The 12,247-nt window shown below is 42.5% G+C and overlaps 1 protein-coding gene across 4 annotated transcripts in view; it reads right to left on the minus strand.

Annotated features, from left to right (window-relative positions):
• Positions 1 to 12,247, minus strand: part of MOCOS (molybdenum cofactor sulfurase) — a 406,903-nt gene that overhangs the window by 254,642 nt on the left and 140,014 nt on the right. For 3 of the 4 annotated variants that reach the window (XM_090049140.1, XM_090049141.1, XM_090049143.1), the window contains one exon: positions 2,907 to 3,548. In XM_090049140.1, the coding sequence (XP_089905266.1) occupies positions 2,907 to 3,548 (642 nt within the window). Of the gene's footprint in view, positions 1 to 2,906; positions 3,549 to 11,464; positions 11,517 to 12,247 lie in introns of those variants that run through there. The other variant, XM_090049142.1, reaches the window with a different exon arrangement.

Below are 12,247 nucleotides of genomic sequence, written 5' to 3' on the forward strand. Positions count from 1 at the left end.
TCTGCTGGCTTCCTCTCCAGTGTTTATCATGGGGCTGATAAACATTCTGTTATCAGCCCATTGACAAAACTAAAACCTCTCTCCTTAGTTTAAGCTCTTCTTAAAAAGATTTTTCCAAGGAAGGCATGGAGCTGATCAGTTGATTAGCTGCAAAAAAACTCTAAGTGGACACCTGTGCTGTCTGCCTGTCCCAATGAAATTGGACACACACACACACGCACCTCTTAGTGACCAGCTCTGCTCTCTGGAGCAGACAACACATTCCAGCCCAGCCACAGCTGCAAAGCATCTTGGATGCTGGGGGACTCAGGTTTAACTTAAACCAGGAAGGGGTCTGGGAAAGACATTGAATAAAGCAGTTTGACTGAAATCAGTTAAGTATGATACTACATTCAACCAGGTTTATCTTAAACCAGTTTCAGCCATTTTCATATTGTTTTTTGTGCACTGAACTTATATTCCATTACAGGTTTAAACCAGTTTCTGATCAGTTTGTGTACTGTTTGTCCCTAGCCCAGATGATTTCAGTTTCAGTCACCTGCACAGAGTTGGAAACATGGGCCCAGAAATGTGACTAGCATATTAGCCTTGGCAATGAAGTGCATTTTAAACATCAGAGCTGCAATGCCAAGCGTTTTATCTGTAAAAAATGCTTAACCCCTTGCAACCCAGGGGGTTACACTTATGACTAAAGATGATACTAAAAAATAAATAAATTATAACCTTCTTTAGAAAAACATACTAGCTTCTAATAAAATAGCTGTGAGTTTCTGCCTGAGATTTTCTAAGTAGCCCAAGTTTCCAGCAACTTGGCGACAGAATTCCTGACATTACCAAATCTGAAATATTCATGGCTGTCAAAACTTTGGACTTACATAATTTGATTGGACATCACTATCTGCACTTTCCATATAAATGACATTAAAATATCAGGATTTCAAAATAACCAAGAAAGTTTAGATGCTAATATTCAAATACTGGTGTTTTAACAGGAGAACTAAAATCTTACATTTAGACTTTTATACTTAGGTATGTGAAATGACTGGGTACCTTATTATGCATCAAGGTATAGCTTTTGGGCAACTTAGGCCCCATCCTCATAAATGAGATAACCTAGGTCTACCTCAGCTGCAGAATCAGATTGGAACTAGTGAATGTGCTCAATTTCTAATGAAAATAAATTTTTAAAATAGCTTCCTCTTGGGACATAGAATCATATCACAGAATAATAGGAAATTAACATTGGAAGGGACCTCAGGTCATCTAGTCCAACTGCCTGCTCAAAGCAGGACTATTCCCAACTAGATCATTCCAGTGGTTTTGCCAAGTTAGGCCTTAAAAACTTAAAAGGATGGAGATTCCACCATGCTCTCTAGGTAACCCATTCCAGTGCTTCACCACTGAGAAAGTTTTTCCTAATATCCAACCTAAACTTCCCCTGCTTCAACTTGTGACCACTGCTTCTTTTTCTGTCATGTCACCACTGAGAACAGTCTAGCTCCATAATAGCCTGTAGCCTCCAGTCTGACCATCTCAAACAAAAGTCTAATAAGCCCATCTCCTGAAAACTCTTGAAAAAGATGCCATGAAAAAATACTCCATTTAAGCCCAGATTCATTTTTCTAAACAACGAGAAAAGAAAATTGATCCAAATTCAGTTCCCAATACATATTTTATCTTCTACAATATAGAACCTACACAAATCAACATCAAATTACAGCACAGATAAGAACCAATTCCTAATTACTTTGAGAATTCAACGGTGTAGGCAAAATATGCAAAGCTGAAATCTGAGTGGTTTTGTACTTAGCTTTAGATAGATGGTTCTGGGGGTTTCCTGGAAACCTATCCTGTCAGTTCCCTTTTATTATACTCATTAGCACACTTTCAAATCTATCTCTATCATATTTCTAACCCTCATTGGCTGAGCTTAAAACCAGAAGTCTGGGCTGGGTTAGAGACAAGAACAGAATTATACCCAGGCACTTAAGACGACTTAGACCAGTACCAGGTAGAATACAATCTGTTCTCCAAGAGTTTTATCAATTATTCTGGTCACTTTTATATATGAATGAAGGGTATAATTGGTTTTACATATTATTTTTTCCCCATAAAGTACTATAGTTTAATATTAAAGGGTAATAAAAGCCTGCCTTTTGTGCTGCATGTGATGAATTTGAAAAAAGAAACCATTCATATAAATGCATTTATAAGGGTAGTTTTAGCACCAGAGAAGATGTGCAATGAGAACAAGTATTGGTGATCTGTTCATTCCAGTTTCCAGAGGGCCTGTTTTAGGGGACAGGATGCCTAGCCATGGCCCCGTCTTTCCTAACAAACCCACCCTTGGCTGCTTAACAGAGGGATACACCTTGATTATACTCCACTTTTTTTCTGACCAGCACAGCTTTTTCTCCCGCTCCTAGAAACCCAACAGTGTTGATAATTTGTCCTGTATATTTTATTTTAATCACAGATTTTAACTTTGATTAACCTCTGATTAACACCAATGCTGAGCCATCTGATCTGTAGGACCTATTGACTTTTAACTTCCAGTTTTCAACATGTCCTACTGTGTCTTAGTTGCTCAGAACGTGGAATTTCAAGAAACAAATCACTCTCACAGTGAGGTTCTTCAAATATAAAATTCAATTCAGTCACTGATTGGCTTCCAGGTCATCAGAAAGTATTTTGTGCTTTTAGCAGCCAGGGCCAATGGTGTCATTTTGATGGTGGTTTTTAATAAGATAAAGGAATGCTAAGACAGAACTAGAGAGGGAATACATTTCTAACTGCATAAGTAAACATGGATTTATTTCAGAGTCTAATAAATACTGCACAAGGAGTAAGTTTGTTTAATGCAAATAGGTATCAGCATGAATCCGTTTTGTTAAACAATGCATTACCTTTCTGCTATCGATTGTCCTGGGGAGTAGAAATCCTCTCCAGCAAGGTAGGCAGCTGCAGTTCCTCCTCCAAAGTAGATCTTCCTAAGAAAAGGTGCAATTTCGTTGTTTACCAGAAGTGCTCCTAAGCCAGTGGGGAAGCCAAAAATTTTATAGAATGAAATGGCAACAAAGTCTGCTGTGTGAACTGTTAAGTCTAACGGAGAGGTGCTGACAAAAGCAGCTGCATCCAGTAGAACAAACCACTTCCCAGGTATTCTGACAGGGCAGAGCTCGCTGGCTTGAATCTTCCGAATCCATGACAGAGGATACTTGGTACCTGAAAAATTGCTCTGAGCGGGATAACAGAAAAGATGTGGTGTGGTGCAGTTTTGTTCTTTGGCTGGTTCCTTGTTTTTCTCTAATAACAACATGTCCTTTGGTTGCACGGGAACAGATAACACATTCATTACAGCAGTTATCCCCCTCATGCCCACCACAGAAGTATGACTGTCAGTTAGGTAACAAAACCGACTGCTTGGTTCCTTTGTGCCTTCAGGTATCCAAGGGAATGTTTCAGCTACCAGCTTAAGTGCAGCTGTGCTTCCAGATGTGAAAATGACAGTGTAATCTTCTGCAGTAGTGTTGAAATGTTGCAATATTCTGCAAAACAAAAGGAAATGCAGACACTGAAGGAGATATTTTTCTTGTACCATTTCTGTATTTTATAACTATTTTATACATTTTTTTCCTCAGAAAGGTAACACAATTCCCCACCTCACCCCTAACTATATAATCTGCTCCAAGCACCTAAATGAAGCCTGTCTAGGTTAGCTTAGCCAAATACTGCTTTAGTTAACAGAATAGGGTTGCACCAGTCAGACTGGTCATTCTGCTCACACTTTGCAAGATCAATTGAGCAGAGTTTCAATGTTACTGAGAGCAGCATATGGCCCAATTTCTAACGCATGCAGATGCAACTCTGTCTTGTACTGAAGACAGAAGAGTTTCTATTGACTGCTAAAGGAACAGAAAAGGATTGTGACTAGGCCTGGTAAACTGTATCTTGAGGCTGAATGAGGCCTGACTTATCATTAACTTTTAATGAAATAAAAACTGGGTGATATTCACCCTGTACAGCTGAAAGCACAGACTCAGTTTATAGTGTAAATTTCATATGGCAAAGTTTTGACATCTGATGCTGGTACTTAAGTAATGAATAAGCTTTCTTCTGGCTCTCTCCGTAAGGGTCAACTCTAGCCAGTATATACTGTAAAGTAACACCATGTTTGGGTCTTGTGGTTTTGTTAAAAAAAAAGAAACATGCAGGTCTCTTGTACCAGTGGCTGTGAAGGCAGATATGAGTAAATCAGCATTACTATTTCTGACAGATAATATGAAGTTTTGTTTCCCTTGGGTATTGGATGAGCTTCTTTTGGATTTGAGAAATATTATTTCTGCTATTAGTAAGAAAAGATTTGTTACACCGCCCTATGTTTTTTAAGGATGTTGAAATTTCAGTACTTAGAAAGAAGTGCATGTCTGCATCCATTTCATATATGTCAGTCTATTTTAGGTCACAAATTGTTTGGAGTAGAATAATATCTTTCTGTAATAAGAGATATTCCATCCTTATTCCCTGGGTATTCCTACTGAGGTCATCAATGACACTGTATAAGGAATACATGATTACAGAATGACACTATATACATGATTACAGAATTTTACCCTCATTAAAAATGCAATAAGGAAAGATAGCACCTAGAATAAATACATCTGTATTCAAATCGTGACGAGTCTCTGTACACTTAACGACCATCTCTGCTTCTTCACAGGACAGCCTAAAATAGAGGCAACCAAGTAACTTCCAATGAGCCAGACAAAGGAAACTAAACAGGTCTCTTTGGCTAGGGACACGCATTACACATAAACCAGTTTAAGTGACCAGAAACTGGTTTAAACCTGTAACAGAACAGACATTCAGTGTATATAAACCAGTTTCAAAATGGCCAAAACCAGTTTGAGATAAATCAGGTTGAATGTAGTATCAGACTTGAGCTCAAACCGGTTTATGCAATGTTTGTTCCAGATTCCTTCCCGGTTTAAGTTAAACCAGAGCCTGCATCCCAGCATGCTCTCTGGGCTGGGCTTTCTGCTCCAGCCCAGCAGGGCTGTCCCTACCCCTCTGCTCCCCAGCCAGAACAGGGACAGCCAGGGGCGGGGGTCTAGCCAGACGCTGGCCCTATAATGGAGCAAGGAAGAAGTTTATTTTCCCCCTCCCTCCCCTGTCCCACCAGTACAGATCTGCACTTCTCCATGCTGGCTGCTCCAATGGTGGAGGAATGGCAAACCTGGGCAGTAGCCTTGGCTGAACTGACCAGACAGAGGCTTAATTCCCTCTTCCCTGTCCCATTGTCAGGGACTGAGCCGGGTCTGCCAGGTGCTCCCCCCTCACTGCTCTGGTGGCAGGGGTGGGTGCGGACAGACATCAGCTGGCATGGCCCCTGAGGCAGAGGGGGCAGGGAAGGGGATTATTCCCGAAATCTTCCCCCCTACTGCCCCCTGGTCTGCCTGCCCCGACTGCCCCACCGCTCATTCCCTGCTTGGGGCAAGTGGTGGAATAAGCCCAGAGTGTTTCTATGCAGTTGCAAATCAGTTTATCCTACGCAGGCTAACCTGAAAAGATTGAATCAGTTTAGGCTCTTGCTTTTGAATGTCTGTCCCTAGCCCTTGGGAGGTAGAGGATTAGCATTGGCTTTGATATGGTAGTTTCTCCTACTTAGGGTTCTCTTTTTCTCTCAATTCTTATTCATAAGCTCCCAATAAACAATCAGTGGAAAAGGCACATAATCATCTTGCCCATTAAATAGATGAGATTACCAGTCTTATATATAGAGATCAAACCAAAGCATATGTGTTGTTTGCTCAAAGGGAGTGGCTGAATTGGAGGAAATTGAGGCCAAGAAAATTGGAGGGTCCTCATTTACTGGAGTCAACCACAGTGCAGAGCACCACTGAATAGTGCCATGTATCTGTCCTCTCTGGATGGCTGCCAGCCAGCTCCATTTACTACAAATTTCACACCAACTGCACACCTCAGTCTCAAAGGGTTCCAATAAATTCTCACATATTTTAAGCAATAGAAGGTTACTCTTCTAGGGCTGCCAGAAACTAAGATGCAATTACTCTAGACACAACTACATTAAGTTACGGACTTCCTGAATCAGATTCAGATCCTTTAATATCTGACTCTTTTTCTTTTCACAAACCTAGATCAGAATGTTAAGGCTGATTCTACTGTGCAGATTTCAAGTACTACTGGACAGAAACAAATAATTATACCTTTGCTGATGAGGAACTGACAATGCAGCTCAAAGGTCATGCTGAAATGAGATTAACTATATCCTCACTGAGAAATTTTTTTGCATTAGGAAGAATAGACTGCAGCACATTTATTCCTAAGCCTATAGTGTAGCTTTCTGAAATTGAATGTGATCATCATGCCCTTAGATCAGTGGTCACCAACCAGTTGATCTCGTCTGGTTGATCGTGGAGCCTCTGACAGTTGATCTCAATCTGTCAGAAGTTCCATGATCAGGAGCAACAAGATGCATGTGGCTGGGCTGAGCCATGCTCCCTGCTGCCTAGGCTGGGTTCAGTGAGTGGGGTCAGAGCCCAGGCAGCTTGTCCAGGAGGTGGGGGGGCAGGGCAGGGCAGGGCAGAGCAGGTGGGGAGCAGTAGATCCTGGAGTGCCAAAAAGTGATTTTCACCACAAAAAGGTTAGAGACCAGTGCCTTAGATCTTCAATGAGCCAGGAAAGTCTTAGAATTTGTTAAAAAATATTGATAGCTTAATTTGAAAAACAAGAGAGAAGTAAAAATGGTACTTTTGAAATTGACCATGTGAGTTGCTGTAAGTATTCAGTCAGAGAGAATATTTTAATGATAATTTACAGAAGAACCAAACTTCTACACTGGATTATGGGAGCACTTACTCTGGAGAAAGGCTTTGGAAGAGATGTGCTCATAGCAAGAAGGAGGCACTGGCATGTCAGTCAATTTATCTCCCTTGTCATTCAATCTGGAGCAAAGGCATGTCTTTGTCCAGCCTTTATCTGCCTTGTCTATTTAGACTGAAGGCTCTTGTATGCATTATGGTCACTATATAATAGTCATATGCTCCATGGAAAAGACTTTGAAGAAGTATAAAATCTTGAAGTAGTTTTAAAATAATTTGTATAATTGAGATTTAGAAACTATTAAACAGTTTCTGAAATAAGATTAATAAATTACTGTTGCTGTATTTGATCTTCACTAGCTACTTCAATTTAGTATCAGTGGATGGCTTTCAAACTATTAAACAAGCTTTAGGATAACAATTTCAAAAGTGCCTATATCCCTTATTCAAAAGGCACTTAGAGCCACAGTTTCAAAGTTAGCTGGGGACAAAAGTTGCAGACATGCCAGCTGAGATCTACAAAAGCATCCATCAGTTTAAACACCACAAAGTCAGATCTACTTCAATGGAAATTAGGCACTTTTGTAAATTCACTCAACATCTACTCCTATCTATATGCTATGTGACTAAATATGTTGACAATCTGGAACTTAGGCTCTGAGGTCATTTAGCTGCTTTTTAAAAATGTAGCCATTGGCATTCAATTCATTGCTTTGGCTGCAGCATTTTTAATATTCTGAACATAAAAAATGAACTACCTATTTAAAGCAAACTACTCTCAAAATGTAACAAGAACACCTGTGAGCACTTCAGAGCAAGCTTTATAACATATATCCATCAACCCTTGAACTATAGCAGCACTGCCATAACAGAATCAGCGTAGGCATGGACAAGAACACTTAGATACTGTTGAAAGGCAACCACAGTTCACAGCACTATATCCTTCTTTCTGACATGAATATGGGGAAGTTCTGACTATTACACATAGGATCCCTAATGCTCTATGTCTCAGTGTAAAACATATCCCATTATAGTGAAATGTGGTTCACCTTTATTACACTCTTGAAGATTTATAGCTGCATATAAGACTTGGTTGGCAATAGGACTAAAGACTTACCGGAGAAAACTCTTATGCCTTGATACAGGTTTCCCTCGATTTATGCTATACATATGTTCCTGGCGAATGGCACATAAATTGAATTCACATAAAGTGAACCCACTTTACAGTGTAACAAATAGGGATAGGTTCCCATGGCAGGGAGGGAGGGGCTGGAACTAGGGAAGGGGCGAGCGAAGGGGTGATGCTGCTGGGGCTGCACAAAGCAGCAAAGCAGGGGGAACAGAGTGGCAATCACTCCAGCCCTGGCTGCTCCTGGGGCCGCTGCAGCTGGGGCTGGGGCTGGGGCAAGTGCTGTGCTCTGCACCGCCTGGGGCTGTGCTGGTCCACACTCACCACAGCCCATGCTGGAGTGGCCCCAGGAGCAGCCAACACCAGCTGCCTATACCACAACACAGTGTACCTCAAAAGCTAGGGTGAACCCAGGCACAGGGGGAAAGGCAGACCATGGTGCAGCCTAGCAGCTGCAGACAGCTGGCGCAAAAGCCCTTTCCCCTCCCCGCACAGACTTACCTGCTTGGGTGGGGGGGCATCTATGCTGATTGCATAAGAGTGAATTTACCTCGCATATACCAAATTATGAGTCTAAGTATGCTCATTGCATAAGAGCAAATTCCATTTAAAGAACCCGCAGAAATCAAGGGAAACTGGTACACAGTAGTTTACTGCTCCAAGTAGCCGTATCATTTTATACTACTACTTACTTTCACTTTTGAAAAAACATGCAGCAATAAAGGACTAATGGGATGATTGTTTCCTTAAGTACACTGATGAGGCTGCTACCTTAATTACAGCCTGCCTAAGAACCCTACTCCTGTTTCAGGAGGACAGTACACAATCCTCTTAGGGAAAAACTCAATCCTGATTACAAAGTTTGCTAAGGATGAAGAAGCCATCCCAACCTGTGAACATCTCCACTGACTTTTCCACTGAGGCTACTAATGGAGGAGCTATATTAATCTGTGGGCATATCTAATGCTTGCAATTAGGGTGCCTCAATAAACTCTGCCAGCTGTTTGACCCAGGGTAGAGCAGCCCAGGAGCACTTTCTTTTCTACCCAGAAGAACTTTTACAATCTTTTCTCCAATGCCTGATGAAGGGTGTTTGTGCCCGAAAGCTTGCAATTCAAGAATTTTTTTGGCAAAAATCTTGTTAGTCTAATAAAAGATAATCACCTCTGCCATGAGCCCTGATTGTCTGTAAAGCACTCGCTTTTCATATTGTGAGCAACTTCTAACAAAAAAAATCATTTCAGTTTTGAGCATTACCTTTGGGAAAAAAAAGAAATATTTAAAAAAGATATTTCAAATAGAATATTTCATTTGGAAAATGTCACAGCAGAGCAGTTTGCTTTTTTCCCTGACATGCTCCATTGCAAATTTTTTCTTTAAAGCATCAGCTAAATCTAAGATGATCTTGCTCCCAGAAATGTCACTTGAAACTCTTCCATTGACCTCAGGCAGGTTAAGAATCAGGTCCTTTTGTAACAAACTGCAATAATCATTATCATCAAAAGTGTGACATAAGATACTTGAGAGGACTAAATACTGTGACTTAAATATAATTCAAACTGAGCCTATATTATGCAGCTATGCCCCTTCTAGATATATTTTTCTCCTATATTTATGTGCAATGAACAAAAGAGTAGATACAGGACTGTCATCAATAAAAGTGGACAGAGCCGGCCCAAAGTACATGTGCATCATCGAAAACATAGCATGCCCTGACATTTATCCTATTTTCTCCCAAGGGCAGCAGTAAAAAGTGGCAGCATAGCTTAAAAACATCCACTTGGAGCTCTGATCTGAACAGCAGTTTTCTGAATTTAAATAACACAGCACTCTTTAAGGTATGAAATGTCTCTTTTATTTTGGTAAAAATAAGACTTCTTGACTCCATGGATGCTATAGCATCATGTAAAACAACAGATTTCCTTTCTACATCAGATACATCTCAATTCCAGATCAAAACCCCAAAGCAGGTTGAAATCCATAAATATTTTATCAACCCAGCATCTTAAAGCAAGGAACCTCATCTATCAAGTCTGCCTTTCTAACACAGAAAATTCTTTTGGCAAGGAGAAATATTGTCAAGTATCCTTTTTTCAAAGCCATTTTTCAGTACACACCAACGCTGCACTATCTTCCTTTTCTGCACACTGACACAAGTATAGCTCCATTAAGTTCATCAAAATAACCATGGATTTACATTGGTAAAAATGAGTAACATGTTTGCAGTCCCCAGGCTAGGGCATAGGAGGTAACTGATGGGGAATGGAAGTTGGAAGACCTTGGAACTTTTCCTGGCTGCTGTTTGGGGCCAGGAAGGCAGTTTTCCCCACCTCATGGATGCTACTGGATTCTGGGCTATTTTTTTTCCTTTTTTCACTTTCCTCCAGGGTGATCCTGCCAGTACTAGAAAACCCAAGGTTTCCTGGCTGGAGAGACCTGCTCTTCCAGTGCGAGTCACATTGGGCACATCTATGCATGCAATTATTGCACCTGAATTTTCTGCACAGAAAATTCAAATGCATTAAACTGCACCCGGGCATATGTCTGAATGTGCACCCATGTCACAAGCAAATTTGCTCCCAAAGGCAGCAGTTCAGTCCAGAGCTGCTCCTCCCCCCTGTTGTGCTTTCCCCTCATGAACCAGCCAGGGGGAGCTTCAGGCTCCCCAAGGGGCCAGCCTGGGCTGACAGGGGACACAGAGGTCAGGCCTGGGCTCCACAGAGTGGGGAGGGGTTTGTCCCAGAGCCAGAGGGAGTAAATTGGATGCTTATCTTGCTGGGATCCTATGACCCCAGCTGACTTCCTGCCCTTTGGGCAGGGGGCTGGACTCGATGATCTCCTGAGGTCCCTTCCAGCCCTAATGTCTATGAAATCTATGAAATCTCAGTCATGTGAAGCTCAGGATTGCATCCTGGCTTGGCGGTGCTGGCTTGGGGTGACGCCCTGTGCCTGAGCACCAGCAGTGCCCTGATCTTTCTCCTCATTTAGCTTGCAGGCAGTAGAGCAGGCTGGAATGAACTTGCTGGATCAGTCTGAAACCAAGAAAGGTAAGAAGGCATCCACCTGCTGGGTGAACTCAGACCCTCCTTCAGTCTCTGGGCCAGCTCTCAGTGAGTGCCAACCTCTGTGCCTTGAGGTCACCCTGCCTCCTAGCACGCTCAGCCAGAGGGAGGACATCTATGACCTGCAATCCTCTAGCCCACGCTCTGGCCCTGCCTACCACAGGGGGAATGTGGGAGCTGACCAGCAGCAAAACTGGGGGGGACCCACATCTCACCCCAGTCCTGGCACTGCTCAGTTCCCACCTCCCCCTCAGCACTGGGTAGGAGTCTCCATGTGAGCTAGGGGATCCCTGCTTATTGCTGCCCTCCCTCCAACTGAATGCCTTGGGAGGCAGAGTGATGTTGAGGTCCAGGGGATGGCATGGGCTGATAGCCGGCCCTGGAGACAGGAGTAGGGTCCAAGGCCACTGAGAGGGCAGATAACTCCTTACCTTTCTTGATGACTAACTGATCCAGCAAGTTCATCCCCACTTCCTCCACCACCTGCAAGTAAAGGAAGGAAACAGTTCAGGGTGCTGCTGCTGCTTGGGCATGGGGCATCACCCCAAGCCAGTGCTGTTGAGCTGGGCTGCAATCACAAGCTCTGCATGGCTGGGAACTCTCACCCACTCTGGAACAGCTCCCCCCATTCACTGGAGCTCGGGGCTTAGCCAGGCAGTAGCTGTGGCCTCTTGCTGTCTGGGCTGACCAGAAGCAAATTGCACCTGGTCAGCATCTACACATGAGCTACAGAGCATTAAACTAATCTGCCATTTTCTAGTACTTGTCTCTGTCAGGACTACCAAATGGTGCATTAAACTAATCTACTGTGCAGTAAGTGCCAGATGTGCAGATAGTGACACTTAACTGCACATTATATTAGTCTAACGCATTTTGTGTAGACACACCCACTGACTGCCAAATTTGAGATCATGGAGGATTTTTTCACCTAGGTCAAACTAGCATGGACCTGTAGGTATGTGTGAGTGTGTGTGAAAGGGTGGGGCAGGGTATCCCTTCCTCTGCAGCAAAACTAACCACTTCCTGTCACTGCAGTGGGAGGTTATTAATGGTACCCTCATCAATCCTGCTTTTACCTATGACATTTTACAGGATGTTTTTGCTGTTCCAGATATTGTTCTCTGTAGTTGTGTGTGAGAATTTCAATTGATAAATTTTGGGGATTCCTTTCATTAACAAATGCCTGCAAATGTTTGATGGCCCAAAAGGCCTCT

Source organism: Crocodylus siamensis, chromosome 5 (genome assembly GCF_052110815.1).
Source record: "Crocodylus siamensis isolate JL-2025a chromosome 5, ASM5211081v1, whole genome shotgun sequence".
Classification (NCBI taxonomy): Eukaryota; Metazoa; Chordata; order Crocodylia; family Crocodylidae; genus Crocodylus; species Crocodylus siamensis.